Source organism: Ambystoma mexicanum, chromosome 10 (genome assembly GCF_040938575.1).
Source record: "Ambystoma mexicanum isolate Mex_15411 chromosome 10, UKY_AmexF1_1, whole genome shotgun sequence".
Classification (NCBI taxonomy): domain Eukaryota; kingdom Metazoa; phylum Chordata; class Amphibia; order Caudata; family Ambystomatidae; genus Ambystoma; species Ambystoma mexicanum.
This window is the reverse complement of record NC_090932.1, coordinates 619,563,378-619,584,554: the sequence shown is the minus strand read 5'-3', so window position 1 is coordinate 619,584,554 and position 21,177 is coordinate 619,563,378. Positions and strand designations below refer to the sequence as shown.

The 21,177-nt window shown below is 48.7% G+C and overlaps 1 protein-coding gene across 12 annotated transcripts in view; it reads right to left on the bottom strand.

The window, feature by feature from the left end:
• Positions 1-21,177, bottom strand: part of RHBDD1 (rhomboid domain containing 1) — a 723,897-nt gene that overhangs the window by 474,563 nt on the left and 228,157 nt on the right. For all 12 annotated transcript variants that reach the window (XM_069618187.1, XM_069618194.1, XM_069618189.1 and 9 more), the window contains one exon: positions 3,331-3,419. In XM_069618187.1, the coding sequence (XP_069474288.1) occupies positions 3,331-3,419 (89 nt within the window). The remainder of the gene's footprint in view (positions 1-3,330; positions 3,420-21,177) is intronic.

The following is a 21,177-nucleotide window of genomic DNA, read 5'->3' as shown; positions in this document are numbered from 1 at the left end:
AGGAGGGTGTCACATACCTTATGGGTGATATTTCTGGGCAGCCTTTCCGGCCGTGACAGACCCAGACAGGAGTCCTGGTTCTTGAAGGTGGCCCTTCGAAGGGGGCCGGCTTTGTCTGCTGGCTTCCTGCAATCTCATTCAAATGGATTTTGTTCACCAAATCCGCTGATTGCGGAGGCGGGATTTCCAATGCCCACGACCCATGAAGCACAGTATAGGCAGCGGCAGGCATCTTAAGATGGAGCAAATGCTCTGGTAAACTGATGCCAGGCCCAGTAGGGCTTACTTTGTGCAGGCCATTGCCAGTGGCCGTGTGATAGGCAGGAAGGTAATGGCAGGATGGATGTGCTTGTGGTGGGGCCAGCGGCATAAATCAGTCCCAGACATGAGTCATCACCCTTAGAGGTGGCCCTTTGAGCGGGGTGGGGAGGGGGGGCGGCTATGCGTTATATATTTTAGAAGTGATCAATAACATCCAAGTCATCTATAAATGAACACAAAAACCACTTCACACCTAAGTTACTAATTTCAATGAAAACCATTTCATACACTGTGCATTGTCCAATCACATTAATAAATTAACACAAAAGCGTCTCTTGACCTACAAGTTAATCATTTAAATGAGAAAAAAACTTTTCTTAAAGTGTGCGTTGTCTGTGACAATTGAGTTGCAATTTAAGTGAAAACCATTCCTTAACGGTGTATTGGCAGACAAAAAAAAGGTCTTGTTCCATGAGTTTCCAAATTCATCAAAACAAATTCTTAAATATTGTGTTGTTTGTGACAATAATTATTTTGCAATTTAAGCAAAAACCGTTCCTTAGAACCTTGCATTGCCAAAAATAATGATGTTACAATTTAAGCAAAAACCATTCCTTGGTACTTTGTGTTGCCGATCCGTGTTTCGCCCTTTCGGCTTTTTCAAGTCTGACATTGAAGAACGGATGGGGACGGGGGTCTCTATCTGCCTGTTAGGGCTGGTTAGTGCCTCCTCTTGCGCTGTCCTCTCTCTAGTTGTCATGCCCTAACCCTGCCGCTGATTCTTAGCCTATCTATTCTTAACTGTACTGGAGTGGAGCGCTTGTGCAATGGACAGTTAAGTCTGTCTCCCTAATGCAGGCCCCCTTCTTTCCCTCTGTAACTCTAAATGGGATTCATGTACTCATGTAAGTGGAGCAAAGCGGGCAGGAGGTGCTGGTTCCGCAGGATCCCCGTTCCTATCTTCTCTTAAAGGTGTAGTACCTACGGAGCCCTGAGCTTCCGTCTAGGCGTACGCACAGTGCTTTGTTGTTCGGGAGAGCCCAGTTTCCTTGAGGTGGCTGCTCCCAGGCATACATGCTACTTCTCTAAAGGGGTCACGTCCCTAGTCGGCACCATGCAACAATCCTCTGCTCTAAGAAGGAGATCAAGTGAAGGCGACCAGGGGATCCTCCCCATACCACTCGGAGCACTATCATCACTTTTTTTGGAAGGTGCCCAGCCCCCTTGGTCACCCTATTGGCGGTCCCCAGAGTGAGGTAGGGACATCATCACACCAATCACCATAGTAAAGGCAGGTATCATTATGCCAAATGAACACAAGTAGATCAGATTCCAGTACTCAGGGTTAGCACAGGAGTGCCAGATTGTGCTATGCCCAGTTTACACAGCATTGCTGGATTCCATTACACCAAGTTAGCACAGTAAGAGCAGTTTTCAATATACACATCTGGCATATGAGTACCAAATTGAATTATACCTAGTTAGCAGTGCAGTTCTACATTCTCTTATCTGCAATGAGGACATGGGGGGCAGGTTCTTTTATTCCAACCTAGTGAAGTAGGGCCAGGTGCTTTTATTCCCAGTTTGCAGAGCAGTGCCACATACCATTATGCTCAATTTGCTCTTCAATACTGGATTCCACGTTGTCCAGTTAGTACAGCAGTACTAGGTTCCATTTTGCAAAGTTAACATGGTAGCGTCCGATGTTCATTATTTCCAGTCATCACAGCAGGTTATGTTTAGTTACCACAATATGGCTAGATACCCAACGCCTTGTTAGCTCAGTAACATCAACTGTCACTATGACAAGCACGTAACACACAAACACGACAGGATTAACGCTCCAAAAAGCCCAGTAAACCAAGGAAGGCATGATTCTAGTATTCCGAGTTAGTGCAGCAGCGCCAAATTAGATTATCCTCTGCCAGTACAGGAACACCAAATTCCAAAACACCACATTTGCAAATAAGTGCCAGATTCCTAACACTCAGTTAACTAATCAATTCTGGACATTGTTTCCAATTAGAATAGCATTGCCATATTTACATCATTTCCAATAACCACAGCATATTATATGTTTATTTACCACAGTAAGGCAAGACTCCAAACTACCTGGCTAGTTCAGTAAATCCAGATGATTTCATTATGCCCAGTTAGCGCAAGGAGATGAAATCCTGTTTGACCACACTGTTTTTACATGTTACACATAGGACACCACAGGACATCTCTGAGAGCTGACCGTCCTGCCATTTCCTCACTCATCCCCATACTGTTTCCCTCACTCCAACTTCTCATGTTTATATCCAGAACTTCTGTTCTCCCTCTGGCCCTCTATGCCCTTGTGGCTGCTGTTCTCCTTCTAGCACTCAATGCCGTTGTGGGAATGCTCACCATGGGGGATGCTGCAGTGGACAGGACTAAGAGCAGATCCTTTTTGTCAGCATCAGTGTACAGCATATCGGCTACATTGTAGGTCGCACATCATCCCAGTTCCTCTGGGTCCCCCCAGAACAGACACAGCAGATGCGCCCACTCCAGAGCATTGAGCAGCTGTGGGAAGAGTCCAGAACTTGAACATTCTTAGTTTTGCATGTTTCCCTGGCATCCCTGAAGCACAGTGACACAGAATGTGTACATAATGTCGTGAGCACAGAGGGAAGCCGGGCCGACATAACTACGTTGGGAGTAGTACAGACAAATGTACCCGACCACTACTTCTTTCATCAGTCAGAGAGCGATGGGCGCCCTTACCTTCACCCCTTGCGCGCCATACAGAGGTATGCCATTAAGGGGAAGAGCAAAAGGAGCCTAGCACATGGGCATATTGAACATGCTATCCCCAACTGCCTCGCTCCCGTCCTTGAGGCTGAAGCAACATGAGGGCCAAGGGGAGAACATGCCTTACTTGATGACTGGTGATCATACCAGGAAGAACTAGTAACAGAAAGCACTGCACTATGATGCCAATGCGCAGACCCACATCTACAGCATTATTTTGCGACCTCTGAGCCAAAACAAAAAAGTAGCATTCTGAAAAGAACTAATGTTACTATGGGTATCATCCTGTACCTCCAGATGCCTCCATGATCTTCTTAAGTGGTCCTTTTGTGTAGAGCAGTCCAACAAGAATGCCTGACAGATGCCCAACAAATGAAGTCCTAGGAGAAACAGAAATATCGTTTGAGTGTCTCTATTGCTGCAAATTTCATACATCCCGTGCACTGATTATGGATTATGTTAACTTGCCAATTTGCTATTGTTAATTTATCCTTTCAAATTAACAGTATGTCACATTACATGAAAAGTTAAATGTTGCTTTTGTATTTTTAAATTGCCGAAATAAAGCAATCATATGATGGATAAAAAAAAAGTGAATATCGTAGCAGTTGAAATAGAGCAAATGTACCTGAAACACTATAGAAGAAGGGTGTGGAAAACCATAAACCCACAAGTTGTAAATATAAGAGAGACCCCATAGTTTTGTCAGATTGCAGAGACTGATTGTGTAGATGTATTCCAAGGACTCAGTCCAGGAAGGGGTCCAATAGAAAACCCATCTTCAAGCTTTGGTTTATTTAGGGCATTGGTTGGCTTTGAAATTTCTGTTAGCTTGGACTATCTGGCTATTTGACATTTTACTTCCAGTTTACTCCAACCGTACTTGCTTTGAACCACACTGTAAATATCCCACGATAAAATACTTAAAGGTGAGTTTTGTTGTTTTGTGTCATTTTTTGATCCCTGTCAAATATATGACAATAAATACATTACATAATTTGACAAAGTCGCAACAGACACTACTTTTGTTGGCCTTAGAGGAGGCCTGGAGACCAAGGAGTTCTTCCATCTACGGAAGGCCTTGCACATTTTTAAAAATATCACTAGGCCTACAGGCTTAGTTATACGCACACAAAAATACCCTTGCCCCTTTATAAAGGTAAACAAAACATTACACTTGTTTTGTTAAATGGTGCATTTCACCATTAATAAATGTCACATTTGGGCCAGTGCTGCCGCCCAGAGCCCAGCCACGCACAGTGAAACGTTTATTCGCTATTAACTGCAGAGAACGTTTGTTTGCAGTACATTGCCAATTAAAGTGCTCTACGTCCCTGTACTCGCCATGAAGGGCGCAGACTATGCAGTGCCACGATGCCTAAGGGCTGCTTAGCGCTCTATAAATAAATAAATAAATATGCAAATGGTCCTCGCCCTTCATAAAATATCTTCGACTATGCAAGTGGGTAAGGAGATTTTTGAGAGCCCTGTACTAGATGAACTACCTGGAGGCGGTAAAAGGGGGATTGTCTAGAGCACCCCCTCAGCTCTTGCTTCTCTTGTTCTGTGTAACCAAAAGTAGATGATCATCAAAGTCTTCAGCCTAGGGCTTGGCCACTGAAAGGAAGTCATTTTCCCACCTCCCAAATGATAGATTATGCACACAATTCCCCTTAAAAATAAAGGTACTCGGCAATCTCGGCTCTTTCTGCCAGCTTTGGCATTACTATTCACTGGCGCAGTGTGTATTGCAGTGCTGGCTGGAGCACTCATTTGTGTCGGCACTGAGTCAGTCCGGAACAAAGGCGATGGGAAGATACAGGCCCGTGCTATGGAGCTGCTTCCCTTCCACCTGACTTAACAATGGCAGATCGGGTATTTAGGCCCTGGTCAGACACACCAGCAGTAAAACAATCTAACGGTACGACGTCCTTTCATCCCGGCATGACATTTCGCTGGGTTTTTCTCCGCTGATATTTTAACGAAAAAACTCATTGATTTTTTTAGGGGGGGGGGTTAGAAAAGTATATATATGGGGTGTGGGTTTTCAGGGATATATAAAAACTTAAAGGGTATGGAGGTTGGGAGAGGGGAACCCCCCAAAAATAATAATTCGATGAGTTTTTTCGTTAAACTATCTGGGAGAAAAACCCAGCAACATTTCCTCCTGCGATAAAATCACAAGGAACCAATCTAACTGCCAACAGGGAACCAGTAATCGGCCTCAGCTGATAGGCCTTGGAAAACCATAGGAAATACTTGCAAAATACCAAGCTGAAAAAGAAAATAACCAATTATGTTCAGAGAACAAAGACAGACTATGTTATTACCAATCAGTTATTGGTTATTACCCCTCAAAACTATCATCAGGTCATCAAGCTAATTAAGAACACTATAAAAGACCCTACCGCTCTACAGAAGGGTCTCAGACAGGCTCACATACTGGAAAGGGAAGGAGAGACAACTGGAGTGCCGAAATGAAGAGGAGAACATACTGACCAAGAGAGATGCTGCTGGAAAAGCAACTTTAGGCTACATGAGGGGTTATCATGAGAGGTTATATAACTGCACTACTGGCACAGGACGGGACGGTGCCAATGCCATTCAGAGAGAAATATTCAGCCCAGCACGCAAACACTTGCGGAAGAGTGATAAAATCACAATCTCAGAAACTCCAAGCAAGAGGGGGCGACGCAAGATGAGGCAATACCTACTGGTAGAAGGCTGCCAAGAAGCAAAGAAGCAAACAGGTGCTATATTCCCATGAATTCGTTTGTAAAAAAAAAAAGCAAGAATGGCGATATATCCATGGAAATAAGTGCTTTTGTTAGGGAATCCTGGGGAGGAGTAGTTTTCTCATAAGTTGCCCCTGAAACACTGAGTTGAATGAACACTTACACCTCTCGCAAGTGAAGTTTATTCTTATACACTCGCCGTATGTGGGTTTCTTGGAGCGCCACCAAGTCCGGTTGGTAGCGTTCCAACAAGGCCTCTACTTTCTGGCGTTTCAGTGGGGTGTTAAGCCCCCTAATATTCAATGAGAAAGATTTGAATTAGACAAATGATGATATAGTTTCCTTGGGGTTGACCATTATATACTCCTAAAGCCATCATAGCACAGCGTATTCCCTCCCCACCCCGTGTTCCCCTCCCCTCAACATTCTTTCCCCACCCCCCGTCACCCTCCGCCCCAACCTTTGCACCCCATCCCCATATTGTCCCCTGGGGTGAGTCACAGGACCTATTGTATCCTGAAGTGAAAAACCCCAGAAGTGACCCACCTGTTCTCCCAAGGCAAAGTGCGGGATGTCCTAACACCCCCATCCACTACCAGAACAGATGCAATTCCAAGATGGAATGCCTCATCTCTTCAGATTGTTTTCTTAGTTCTGTCGTGTCTGCACTGTACTTCTTGTTGTTTTACATGGCAACTATTTCTCTGAGTGTGAAGCCCTCTAAGATGGACTTTCCAGTTCTCGTTCCGTGTGTCTCCTCCCCATCTCCTGCGTCGATCTGCTGTAGACCTTTCCCATGGCTCAGGCTGTTTGGTACAGGATGTTGTGGTACCTTAAGCCCCTTCCGCAATGTCATCAATTTCCTCTTCCTCAAATTGAAGAAGCTCAATTCCGGCTCTCAGGAGGTGATCCTGTGCTGCTTCCCCTCCAGCGAAAAGGGCAGTCCAAATGGGAATGTCCATCTGTATTTGATATCACGTGCACGGAGAGCTCTAACCACCACCTGCATTTCCCTTCAGTTTTGGAGCGTCATATGCAAAAGATCTTGGAATAATTGAATGTCTACTCCATTATATGTTACTGGAGCCGCTTTTCTGGCCTCCCATAAAATTTGCTCCTTTTGCGGGTACATTGCACATGCCACCAACACATGTCGCAGACGGGCCCCTGGGTCTGTTTGCTTCGGGCCAGTCCGATGAACCCGGTCCAACCGGATACCCTCTGGCTCTTCTCCAGGTATAAGGTTTGAGAAGATGCGTAACTGCCTCTTTGAGATTCAAATCGGACTCTGTTTCCCGGGAGGTTCCTTATGCGAATATTAGAAAGCCTCGAGTGTTTTTCCAAATCTTCACTTTGAAATAATTCTAGATAAGTCTTCCAGAGCCATCTCAGCTTATTTAATTTCTTCTGTTAGTTCTTCTATTGCCCACTCATTTGTGTCTACCCGCTCGCCCAAGGATGAAAACGAGTGTCTGATTTCTGTGGTAAACGAAGGGAATTGCATCTGAAAGGAGGCACAGAATTTGTCCTGTAAGTCTTAAAAGCTTTTGGCAAAGTATGTCTTTGATGCTGCCATGTGGCTGTCTGAGTGTTCTGAGTGTAGTTCTTGAAAGTCGTTCAAGGAAGGGATCTGCAGTCGCACTTTTATCAGTTTCTTTCCTCCAGAGTTTTTCCAGCGGGGTAACCGGTTTTCAGAGAGGTTGTGTGTGGCTATCTGGGGTCTGTCTCTTCATGCCTCTTGGCATGTACTTGACTCCTCTAAACACCTATGCAATCCGAATATCCACAGTGAAATGAGGCTTGTACCAGCGGATTCTAAGTCGCTGGAAAATACCCGAGTGGCACAAGGTTTTGATGTTGCCTCAGATTCCCTGATCAGAGTACCCTTAAAAAGGAAAATGTGCATTGGTATCTGGAAACAGTCTACCATATCCGGGTACCACGTGTGCTTTTCCAGGGTAATGCTCCAATGTTATCCACTTTTTGCTGCTCCTCTGGTGTTTCAGCTCTGGTCTGCGTTCCCTTGCCCCCACTACGTAATGTCCGGAGTTTTGTGTGGTCTAGCAGTGACTGACCTTGCTTCAAAGTTTCCAGCGCTCCAGATCTTTCCGTCCCGCAGAGGGGGAGCACCGGCATCTTCCTATACCCTATGAAGTCCAAGTCCCATGCTGCTCGCTTCGCACTTGGAGGGGGAATGGTTCCCCAGCCAGCCGGATAATGTCGGGCAGGGGACCGTTCACTTCTGCCTGCCCGCTATGCGCCACGTCCAGTCCCAGCGTTGCAATCGCATTCACACCTGTTTGGGATTCACATCCTTCTCTACCACGTCAGAAGATCGCCTAGAGTATCCCGCAATGTTGCTGCAGCCAATGTGGCTGCGAGATAGTTGCCCTAAATCTGTCCACGGCAGAAATGCTGCTTACAGAGTGATGGAGCGCCCGCACACATGTCCTCACAGTGTGGCGGCCATGCTCTGCATTAAATCACAGTATAATACCCAGCAGGGAATGTGACGAAGTCTCCTGACCAACTCTGGGGATATCTGGTGGGGAGGCAAAGGGGGCTGTGACCTCCACGAATTAGTGGATGATGGACTCATGGGAGGTATAGCGAGGATCCCCTGGTCACCCTCACTTAATCACAGTTATTGGAAAGAGGATAGTCCCATGCAGCACATAGACAACACTGGCTCTTTATAAGCAACTCAATTGGTCCCTTGGTCTCAACTGGTCCTGCAGTGCACTGGCCAAGTGGCACCCCAACCCATATCAAAATATCATGTTAGCATTGCAAATAATATTTTTACATTCACCGCTAATTCCGAGAAAGAAGCAACTCTGCTGCAGATCCTGGGTACCATCACGCATGCAGAGTTAAAAAAAAAAATAGCAGATCCAAGATGGTAAACTGTGTTTTTCAAGCCGTGATCCAAATAACGGCCGGGAGGATAACTCGGGGACAACGCGCTTGACTTGGAAGCAAGGTAGCGCATAGCAAAGCAGGTTCGAATCCAGGGATCATGCTTAGAAACTGGTCCCTGGTATTAAGCGAGTTATAAAAGAACAATTATAATTTAACTCACCCCAAATGTAGTATTCAGTCAGACATCAGTGGTCCAGACAATAGAATCATAGAAAACCAATCATGTTTGCCCGTCAATCATCACAAAGTGTTACTGACACTCAAACACATTTACTAGAAGGGAGAGACCCACAAGTCTAAACAAGCATTGGCAAATCCAACAGTTTTGGAGTTTACTGCTGTTCGTTAATTTTGCATTTAAAGGCATCAGGGTGCAAGGAGGAGAGTGCAAAGATTCAAAGGAGGATGTGATAAAGGGTGCAGCTGTTCAAGAGTGTGAGAAGGGGAATAGAGCAAGGGAGGAAGGCATTGAGAGAGGTTGCCATTGGTGATAAGCAAGATGAAATATGAGTGGGAAAGGGTGGGAGGTGGAGACAGTGAGGTTGGGGTGGGTGGGTGGGAGGTGGAGACAGTGAGGTTGGGGTGGGTGATTGGGGGGTGGAGACAGAGAGGTTGTGGCGGGTGGGGGGTGGAGACAGTGAGGTTGGGGTGGGTGGGGGGTGCATACAGTGAGGTTTGGGTGGGTGGTGGAGAAAGTGAGGTTGGGGTGGGTGGGGGGATGGGGATAGAGATAGTGAGGTAGGGGTGGGTGAAGTGGTAGAGATAGTGAGGTTAGGGTGGGTGGGTGAGGGTAGAGATAGTGAGGTTAGGGTGGGTGGGTGAGGGAAGAGATAGTGAGGTTAGGGTGGGAGGGTGGGGGAAGAGATAGTGAGGTTAGGGTGGGAGGGTGGGGGAAGAGATAGTGAGGTTAGGGTGGGAGGGTGGGGGTAGAGGTAGTGAGGTTAGGGTGGGAGGGTGGGGGTAGAGATAGTGAGGCTAGGGTGGGTTATTGGGGGTACAGATAGTGAGGTGAGGGTGGGTTATTGGGGGTACAGATAGTGAGGTTAGGGTGGGTGGGTGTTAGAGATAGTGAGGTTAGGGTGCATGGGTGGGGTGTTAGAGATAGTGAGGTTAGAGTGGGTGGGGAGTAGAGATAGTGTGGTTAGGGTGGGTGGGTGTTAAAGATAGTGTGGTTAGGGTGGGTGGGTGGGGGGTAAAGATAGCGAGGTTAGGGTGGGTGGGTGGGGGGTAAAGATAGCGAGGTTAGGGTGGGTGGGTGGGGGGTAAAGATAGCGGGGTTATGGTGGGTGGCCGGGGGGTAGAGATAGCGAGGTTAGAGTGGGTGGGTTGGGGGGTAGAGATAGTGAGGTTAGAGTGGGTGGGTTGGGGGGTAGAGATAGTGAGGTTAGGGTGGGTGAGTCGGTGTTTGGGGGGTAGAGAGAGTGTAGTTTGGGTAGAGATGACAATACATTACTTACCGTAAAAGCATTTATGAGGGTTGTATCTGCTTAGATTCACATGCTGTGCATAGTCCGACATCCAGTGGTCTCTGCGGAGTGTTGCATTTTGTTTTTCATAGTCGAAAAGGGGGCGTCAACAAGGCGTGTCTGTAACACTATGCCTATAGTGACGTGCAGTGTACCCACAACCCCTCACGCGTCAAGGTCCCTCTGTTTGTATTTTTTCTGCCCTGAGGGAGCCTTCTATACGTGAGTGAGTACAGAAAAGAGAGAGAGATGTAGAAAGATGTCTATGTTCCTTCCATCCGAGCGGGGAGGAAGGGTGGGCGCATGTGAATCTAAGCAGATACAACCATCAGAAATGCTTTTACGGTAAGTAATGCATTGTCTTCTGATGTTTGTTAATCTGCTTAGAATCACATGCTGTGCATAGACTAGTGAGCAGTACCCGGAGTTGGAGGTGGGTTGTGAGAAGGAACAGTAGAGAAAATATGTCTTAATACTGCTTGTCCCACCTGGGAATCAGATCTAGAGTGAGCATCTAGACAGTAGTGTTTTGTAAAGGTGTGTACAGAACTCCAGGTTGCCGCATTGCAAATGGACTCAAGGGGAACGTTTGCAATGAATGCTATGGATGCCCCAGTGCCTCGAGTAGAGTGTGTTCTTGGCTTGAAGGGTAGTTCTCTCTTAGCAAGAGTGTAACAGAGAGTGATGCATTGAACAATCCATCTAGGTATAGTGGACTTTGAGACTGCATTTCCTTCTCTTCCTGCTGCCACCGAGACAAATAACTGATTAGCCTTTCTCAGTGGCCTAGTTCTTTCCATATAAAACATGACAGCTCTGCGCACATCGAGTGTATGCAGGCTCTTTTCTCCCAAATTGGAAGGGTTTTGAAAGAACGTTGGTAGTTCTATTGACTGGTTGACATGGAATTTCAATATGAATTTCGGTGCAAACCTTGGGTGTGTGCGTAGAACCACCTTATCTTTGTGAACTGTTACGAAGGGGTCTAGAATAGAAAGAGCCTGTAGTTCACTTACTCTCCTAATGGAGGTGATAGCTATTAGGAAAGCAGTCTTAAGAGTGAGGTCCTTAAGAGTTGCCTTGTGCATGGGTTCAAAGGGTGAGCCCATAAGCCTGGTAAGTACCACATTAAGGTCCCAGCCGGGAGCTGGGTTTGCTATCGGAGGGTGTATTCTCATTACCCCCTCCATGAAAGCTTTGATAACTGGAACTTTCCACCATGACACTTTAAGTTGAGAGGTGGTGTATGCAGAAAGTGCTGCTAGATGGACTTTAATAGAATTGAACACTAGACCTGAGTCCAGTAAATGGGTCAGGTAAAGGGCAATTTGTGTGGGAGAGCAGTGGACTGGGTTGATGCACTTACCTCTACACCAGATGACAAATCTCTTCCACTTGCTAGAATAGCAGTGGCGAGTGTTGGGTTTTCTAACTTCTCTGAGAATGTCCATGCATCTCTGAGGGAGTTGTAAATGGCCAAATTCTATGACCTCAGGAGCCAGGCTGCTAAATTCATGTTATGTGGGCATAGGTGTAGTGTCTTGCCCTTGTCCTGTGACAGCAAGTTGTACGGGCAGGGCAGTTTCACTGGTGGGGACAGGGACATCTCCATCAGGTGCGCAAACCATGGTTGGAGGGCCCACATCGGGGCTATCAGTATCATGGGGACTGGTTCCTGGTGCATCTTGTGCACTATCTTGTTCAGCAGAGGAGTCGGGGGGGAAAAGCGTAAACAAATTTCCCTGACCATGGTATCCAGAGACCGTTCCCCTTGGAGTGGTTCTGTGGGTATCTGGAGGCGTAATCTAGGCATTGTGAGTTCTCCAGAGTTGCAAACAGGTCTATTTCTGGGAAGCCCCATTGTGTGAAGACGTCGAAGATGATGTCTTCGTGTAACCGCCATTCGTACTCTGAGGGCAGAGAGAAGTCTCTGCTGAGTTTGTCTGCTAGCAGATTAAGTTCCCCTGGTACATGTTGTGACAATAGGAACATGTTTCTGAGAGCTCACTTCCAGATGTTCTGGGACAGCTTGGACTGTCCTGGAGAGTGAGTGCCCCCTTGCTTGTTGAGGTAGTACAAGGCTGTGGTGCTGTCCGTGAGGACCATCACTGTCTTCCCTTGTAGGTGTGTCTGGAAGGCTTTTAGTGCCTTGAACACCGCAAGTAGCTCTAATAAGTTTATGTGCTTGGAAGCTACAGTCGGAGTCCAACAAACCCTGTGAGCAGTCTGATGGGATAGGTGAGCCTCCCATCCTGTGAGGGATGCGTCTGTGGTAGAGTGGCTTCCACTGCGGGGGTGGCGAATGGTTTACCTATTACCAGGTTTTCCTTCGACCACCACCGTAGCGAGAGAACCAAGGCCTGCGAGACCACCACTAGATCGTCCCATTGTCCGCTGGCTTGACACCACTGGCTGTTGAGCCACTCTTGCATTGGGCACTTGCGCAGGCGCGCGTGAGATACAAAATAAATACATGACGCCATCATTCCTAGCAAGCGCATTGCTTTGCGTACCGTCACCTCTCGACCAGCCACATATTGAGGGATCTGAAACAGCATATTTTGGACCCTCTCTTTGGAGGGGAAGACAAGGCCGTCCTTTGTTCGAATTAGAGCCCCTAGGAATTGTTTGATTTGGCTGGGGTCTAAGCTGGACTTCTTCTCGTTGATGGAGAAGCCCAGTTGGAACAAAAGGTCTACTGTCTTCTGGGTGTTTGAGAAGCATGTCTCGTAGGACTTCCCTGTTATGAGCCAATCGTCGAGGTAAGGGTATACCGGTATGGACAACCTGCGCAGGTGGGCCGCTGCCGCTGCCACTGCCAGTACCTTCGTGAATACCCTCGGTGTAGACGCTATGCCGAAGGGTAGCACTCTGAACTGGTAGTGTTTGCCCTCTATCATGAACCTGAGGTATTTTCTGTGCGCTGGCAACATCAAAATATGAAAGTATGCATCTTTCATGTCTAGTGTTGTCATGTAGTCCCCCTGAGATAGCAGGGGAATTACTTCCTGTAATGTTACCATATGAAATTTTTGTGGTTTTACAAATTTGTTCGCTGGGTGCAGATCTAGTACAGGGCGCATGGTTAGGTCCTTTTTGGGTACAAGGAAGTACACTGAATAAATACCTTCCATTACCTGAGATAGGGGCACGACCTCTATTGCTCCTATCTGTAGCAGCTGTTCTACTTCTTGCAGGAGGATGACGAGGTGTTCTGGTGACAGGCGTCGTCCCCTTGGAGGTCTGTAGGTGGGGGACCGATTGAACTCTATACAGTACCCGTGGGCTACGGTTGACAATACCCACCGGTCTGATGTTATTCCCTCCCATGCTGATAGGAACAATGTTATCCGGCCGCCAACCGGAGACGCATGGGAGGGGACCAGAACCTTCAGGTCATTTGGTGTTATTTGACGGGGTGCCTCTGGGGGTGGAGCCCCGGCCTCTGCCCTTGCCACGGCGTTGTCCTCTTTGGTTATACTGCTTACTGGTACCCTGATTAGAGGGCCAGTTGCCCGCAATGTAATGCTGTTGCTGCTGCTGCTGTTGGCGTTGGCCACGAAAAAGTGCTTGTTCCCAAATCCCCGCCTGTTTGGAGGCTTTGAGATTTGGTCTAAGGTCTTTATGGTGTCGAATTCTTTCTTCGCATTTTCCAGTGCGTCGTCCACTGCCCTTCCAAAGAGATTTGACTCTTCTATTGGCTTATTAATGAGTGACGCCTGCGTTTCTGCCTTGTAACCGGAATTTCAAAGCCAGACGTGACGCTTCAGCAGAATTCCCTGCACTTAAGAACGGCCAGCAGTTTCTGCCACATCAAGAGTGTTCTTAATGATGCTCTGGTTGACCAGAGCTCCTTCTGTAACTGTAGCCAATAAGTGAGTTCTTAGAGGTTATGGGGCTTCTTCGATGTCCTGCTTAAGCTTTCCCCATTGAGCATCAGCATAGCTTGCCAACAATGTATTATTATTGGCAATCCTAATTGAAAACGCTGCCGAGGCGGAAATTCTTTTGCCCAAGGCATAAAGCTTTTTCCCTTCTTTATCTGGGGGTGCCTCGCTGGTTGACAGTGGAACCCCAGCCCTCTTCCTTGTGTTAGTCACCACTAAGGAATCTGGGACTGAGTGACCCCTGATATATAATGGGTCTGACTGAGAGGGTGAGAACAATTTCTCGATTCTTGGATTGACCCCTCTTACCAGCGCGGGGGTGGACAGCAATGGGGTGTGTCGTCTCTTAACCGAGGTGAGGATAGGAATAGTTTGACTAGTGGGAGGTTTTTCTTTAATAATCCTTTCGACGAAATCAGTATCTGGGGTGACCTCCCCAGTTTAAACTTCAAAATGCGCTGCTGCCTTCCTCAGTAGCGCATTGAAGGTGGGCTGATCGTCTACTGGAGATGGGTTCCTGACTGGTGTGGTCTGAGGAGAAGAAATGTCTATAATGTTGGGGTCTGTAGACCCTGATGGCGACTGCCAGGGCTGTGAGCCACCTTCACCTGGGTCCTCCTCGTAGCCCTCCTCACCTATGTTAGTGTCATCATGAAAACCTTCTTCCTCTTGTTGGTCTTCATTATTCACAAACTCATCCTCTTCCTGGAAGTGAGAGTCCTCTTCAGTGAGGTCGTAAGAGTTCATGTCTTCCTGTAGGGGGTTAAAGAGCTTCGGGTATTTAGCCCAGGGCCCCTCCTGGATTACCTCCCTTGGCCTCTTGGGTGTCCTATTTTCTGGGATGGCCATGAACCTATCTAGCTTGTCCATACATGACTGGACCTCTCTACAGTCCAGTAAGGTAGGCCAGAGCGGTCTGGGAGTGAAAAGGGAGTTTCCTCTCCCTGTAGTTGCTTAGTTCTGTCCCATAGCGTCGAAGATAGAGTCCCTTCGCCTTCTGAGAAAACTTCTCACTGGCTAGGGTCTTCTGTCGACCGTGGGAGCTGCCCCAGCCTACCCTCCGGCATCCTCGGCGTTTTTTTGGCCTTGTGAGCGGTTTTCGACATGTCACCCGCCGTCCGTCTCTGGCCGTCTTTAGAAGCTATACGCGCGAGGCTTTCGGCGATCAGCTTCTCCATTGAGGGATCGCTCGCCATCGCGCTAGGCAGTGCCGAGTCTTTACTAGCAACGTACGCACTCTTGCGAGGCGCGTCACCTGAGGATTTGGGGTTAGCGCCCTTATTTACAGAAAGCCCAGTCGCCGGTCACGGAAGCGGTGGCGGGGAGGGCTTGCGACCCTTACGGTCAGTGGAAGACGCTGGTGGACCCGACGCCTCCGTTGACGCTATGGCTGCCCTTCGACGAATGCGTGCCGTGGGGTATGTGCTTATGTGTTTTTCTGTGTTCGTCCTTGTCGCCGGGGTGTTCATCCCCATAAGCGGGGCGTGAGCCGGGCTTGTCGGGGCCGGGGACGGACGACGAGGAGCGGGAACACTCCTTCGAGAGGTCTACAACCTCTGTTGCGAAGGCCGTGTAATCACTGTCCTCATCACATTCGGTGGCGGCGGCAGCTGGCGAGGAGTCAGACCTAGACATCGCATAGGCTGCCCACCTTTTGACCCTGCGGTCCTTTAAAGTTTTGGGTTTAAGTAACTTACAGGCCGCACAGCCGTCCGCTTTGTGATAGAGGGGCAAGCAACAGTTACACCGTTTATGCTTGTCCTTCCAGGTAAACTTGCCTTTGCAACGCGGGCAAAACCTAAAGGGCGTCCTCTCCATAGCTGAGGGCATGAAATGTGATTACGACCTCGAAAGAGAAGGAGGGGAAAGAGAAAGGCATTCTCAGAGTGAAACAAAGAAATGACCAACAACCCCACTCTCCCTACTGTGTTAGGCCGGCGAGGCCGGCCACATGTACGGCAGCGCCGAAGGATCTCCTCCGCTCGTCCCTCTGTCGAAGATCTTGCTCGGCGGAGAACAGCTTGGCAGCTACTTTGAAGGAGGGATCTTTTTGATAGTTAATAATAATAAACGACCAAGGGTCGAGGAAATGATTTCGCAATGTCTCTCGAGGAGCTCTGCATAAAGGCGACCAATAACTGGGCGGAAAAAAACAATCTGAGGGACCTCGACGCGTGAGGGGTTGTGGGTACACTGCACGTCACTATAGGGATAGTGTTACAGACACACCTTGTCGACGTCCCCTTTTCGACTACGAAAAACAAAATGCAATACTCCGCAGTGACCACTGGATGTCAGACTATGCACAGCATGTGATTCTAAGCAGATTAACAAATATCAGAAAGTAGGTTAGGGTGGGTGGGTAGGTGGGGTGTAGAGATAGTGAGGTTAGGGTGGGTAGGTGGTTTGGTAGAGATAGTGAGGTTAGGGTGGGTGGCTGGGGGTAGAGATAGTGAGGTTAGGATGGGTGGGTGCAGGGGTATAGATAGTGGGTGGGTTGGGTGTAGAGATACTAATGTTATGGTGGGTGGGGGGTAGATATAGTGAGGTTAGGGTGGGTGGGGGGTAGAGATAGTGAGGTAAGGGTGGGTGGGGGGTAGAGATAGTGAGGTTAGGGAGGGTGGGTGGGGGGTAGAGATAGTGAGGTTAGGGAGGGTGGGTGGGGGGTAGAGATAGTGAGGTTAGGGAGGGTGGGTGGGGGGTAGAGATAGTGAGGTTAGGGAGGGTGGGTGGGATGTAGAGATAGTGAGGTTAGGGAGGGTGGGTAGGGGGTAGAGATAGTGAGGTTAGGGAGGGTGGGTAGGTGGGGGGTAGAGATAGTGAGGTTAGGGAGGATGGGTAGGTGGGGGGTAGAGATAGTGAGGTTAGGGTGGGTAGGTGGGGGGTAGAGATAGTGAGGTTAGGGTGGGGGGGAGAGATAGTGAGGTTAGGGTGGGTGGGTGGGTGGGGGGAGAGATAGTGAGGTTAGGGTGGGTGGGTGGGTGGGGGGAGAGATAGTGAGGTTAGGGTTTTGGGGGGAGAGATAGTGAGGTTAGCTTGGGTGGGTGGGTAGAGATAGTGAGGTTAGGGTGGGTGGGTGGATGGGGGGTAGAGATAGTGAGGTTAGGGCGGGTAGAGATGGTGAGGTTAGGGTGAGTGGGTGGGGGGTAGAGATAGTGAGGTTTAGGGTGAGTGGGTGGGGGTAGAAATAGTGTGGTTTGGTAGAGACAGTGAGGTAAGGGTGGGGGGGTAGAGCCAGTGAGGTGAGTGTTGGGTAGAGACGGTGAGGGTGGGTGGGCGGGGGGTAGAGACAGTGAAGTGAGGGTGGGTGGGCGGGCATAGAGACAGTGATGTGAGGTGAGGGTGGGTGGGCGGTCATAGAGACAGTGATTTGAGGGTGGGTGGGTGGGTGGTAGAGAGTGCAGTGATTGGGTAGAGACAATGCAGTTGGGGTGGGTGGGTTGGGGTAGAGACAATGCTGTTAGGGTGGGTGGGGGTAGAGACAGTGAGGTTAGGATGGGTGGGCGGGGGTAGGAATAGTGAGGATAGGGTGGGTGGGCTGGGGTAGAAGTAGTGAGAATAGGGTGGGTGGGCTGGGGCTTAGAAATGGTGAGGTTAGGTTGGATGGGCGGGGGTAGAAATAGTGAAGTTAGGGTTGGCGGGTGCAGGTAGAAATAGTGCGGTTTGGTAGAGACAGTGAGGTTAGGGAGGGTGGGGTTAGAGACAGTGAGGGTGGGTGGGCCTTAGAGACAGTGAGGTGAGGGTGGGTGGGCGGTAGAGACAGCAGGGTGGGCGGGTGGGCCTTAGAGACAGTGAGGTGAGGGCGAGTGCGGGTAGAGACAGTGAGGTGAGGGTGGGTGGGGTCTAGAGCCAGTGAGGCGAATGCGGGAGGGTGGGTGTAGTTTAGAGACAGTGATTTGAGGGTGGGTGGGTGGTAGAGAGTACAGTGACTGGGTACAGATAATGGAGTTAGGGTGGGTGGGGTAGAGATAATGCAATTAGGGTGGGTGGGTGGAGGTAGAGTTAATGCAGTAAGGGTGGGTGAGTGGGGGTAGAGACAATGAGAGGGAGGGGGTAGAGACAGTGAGGTGAGGGTGGGTGGGGGATAGAGACAGTGAGGTGAGGGTGGGCGGGTGGGGATAGAGACAGTGAGGTGAGGGTGGGCGGGTGGGGGTAGAGACAGTGAGGGGCGGGTGGGGGGTAGAGATGGTGAGGGTGGGTTGGGGGTTAGAGATAGTGTGGTTAGGGTGGGGGTAGACATAGTGATGTTAGGGTGGGGGCAGAAATAGTGAGGTTAGGGTGGGTGGGTGGGTGGTTGTAGAGTTAGTGAGGTGAGGGTGGGTGGGGGTATGTAGAGATAGTGAGGGTAGGGTGGGTGGGGGTAAAGATAATGAGTTAGGAGGGGTAGAGATAGTGAGGTGAGGGTGGGCAGGTGAGGGTGTTGGGTAGAGAAAGTGAGGTGAGGGTGGGCAGGTGAGGGTGCTAGGGAGAATACTCAAGAATGTGCTAATTTACCTTATCTTTTGAGGCCTGGATGTCTAGGATTTTAATTTTTACCTGGAAAGAGTGTGAGCCTTTTTTCCCACTCTTTCATGTATTTTGATGTGTGTTTTACTTTTATGTTCTTTGGATATGGAGTTTTAAAGCAACCCCATAGGCATCATCTTTTTCTTGTGAGTCACACAGCACCTTCAGTGCAGTGGCACAGGGGTGTCTTTCAGACTTCCCAAGGTTTAAATACCTTCTCTGGGACTGACTACTCTCTCCCAGAGCATGTAAATTTAAATTGACTTTACTAGTCTTTTTAAATTTACAGACCCAGCACACACTATCTTCCTATAGAGTGCTGGAGGGGTTGCCTAGCATCCAGAGTCTAAACATTCATATAACAGTCAAATGTTACCTTTTCCCTCTTGAAATGGCTGGTGGCAGTGGTTTAGAACAAACTATCATGATTTTTCCAGACCGCGAACACCGACAGCTAAAAATCGGGGCAGCCATGTTTTTCAATATGGCACTCAAGACCTATCCGGTCAACTTTTTTCACCGTTTCTTTTAGGAAAGGTCCTTCTTGTGTTTAACTCTGTGCACCAAACGAGGTTTGGTCCCTTTGTTCGGTGGCCTTTGGTGGGCTTCAGTGCTGATGCCCTCCTCTGGCGCCTGAGTGTCTGGGATGGACAGGATGTTGGGAAGGTGCCCGAAACTCCCTGTGCTTAGTCTCCTAGGAGACCTGAATGCACTCTGGTGTGATTGGCCAGCTGGCTGTCCGGCAAGGACAGCCACCCTGCTGGGTGAGTGACAGCTAGGCTGGAATAAATGCGGGAAAACTATTTAAAAGCAGGCTTCTGGGACTTGGAAAGCAGAGTCGACCACTGCAACGAAAGAACCGAAGACGAGCTGAAGGAAGATGACGGTTGCAACTCCTGGTCCACCGGTGAAGTCCTGCTGCAGGTCCGAATTGCCTGAAACTCCATCGACAGAGAAGCCCTTCAAGGTTAACTTCTTCCCTTGAGTTTGGTGGAAACAACCAACTCGCAAGTCACCTCGACACTGTCTCTATACTGGTCGAATTTTCATCAGAGTGCTGTTGAAAACCAGATAGCCAGTGAGAAGGATACCAGTTTGTGGTGTTTAAGGCACTCACACCTTAAACTGATGTTTGCCAAGCTCGTGGCCTCTTCCCTGGGCAGTGCAGGATCCTCCCGACGTCCTCCTTCTTGTCCCCATGACTGAAGCTCAGGAAAAGCGAGATCTGCAGGAACTGCCTAGAACAACTTCCTCAGCTACAGCTCTTCTTCATTTAAAAGGTACTGTGCAAGTGCGGTCAAGAAATCCTTTCTGCCGCAGTGAAAGTTTGTGAAACTTTCCCAACTTTGAAGACTTGTCCTTCCCTAAACCGACATAACTTTTCGTCTGACCAACTACTTCTAAAAACCGTGGCAAAGACTTAACCGTTTACTGCCAGAACTGTGCTGTCCTACCCAAGATTCTGAAACATTGACTTTGGCCCAGGCCTACTGAATTGAATTGCTGGTTGTAGTGAACTGAAACTATTTGCCCTACCTCTGAAAGTATTTTGTGATTTAATTATCTTGACCTTGTCTTTTTACCCCTTTTTAAAGTAACTGAAGTGCCATTTTGCTCCTATTTCAGGGGAGCTGAACTTGTTCAGAAACTGATTGGTTGTGTATTGTAGTATATTATATTGTGATATTGAGCTGCTCTTACTAGTGGAATGTTTTCCAAATGACTGTGTAAATAAATGTATATTCTTTTACCAAGAAAGCTTGAGTAAGTGTTTGTTTGAACCACTGTGATTGTGACCCCTTTGTGTAACCTCTTGTACTGCTCACTTTACTTTTGAGATAAGTCTGGCTGCTCGGCCACTGCTACCGCATTACGGTGTAGTACAGGCTTGTACCAAAGGTGAAATTGTACTTACACTTGTAGTCTTAATTGTATCTAGTGTTCCCAAAGGGTACTACATGTGATTCTGCCTAACAGAGGGTGGGTGGGTGGGTGGGGGTAGAGACAGTGAGATGAGGGTGAATGGGGGGTAGAGATAGTGAGGTGTGGTTGGGTGGGGTTAGAGATAGTGAGGTGAGGGTGGGTGTGTGGGAGTAGAGATAGTGAGGTTATGGTGGGTGGGTGGGGAGTAGAGATAGTGAGGTTAGGGTGGGTGGGGAGTAGAGATAGTGAGGTTATCAGTAGAGATAGTCAGGTTAGGGTGGGTGGGTGCGGAGTAGAGATAGTGAGGTTAGGGTGGGTGGGTGGGGAGTAGAGATAGTGAGGTTAGGGTGGGTGGGTGGGGAGTAGAGATAGTGAGGTTATCAGTAGAGATAGTGAGGTTAGGGTGGGTGGGTGGGGAGTAGAGATAATGAGGTTCGGGTGGGGAGTAGAGATAGGGGGGTCTTGGGGTAGAGATAGTGAGGTGAGGGTGGGTGGGTGGGGTAGAGATAGTGAGGTGAGGGTGGGTGGGTGGGGTAGAGATAGTGAGGTGAGGGTGGGTGGGTGGGGTAGAGATAGTGAGGTGCGGGTGGGTGGGTGGGGTAGAGATAGTGAGGTGCGGGTGGGTGGGTGGGGTAGAGATAGTGAGGTGCTTTAGAGATAGTGAGGTGCGGGTGGGTGGGTGGGGTAGAGATAGTGAGG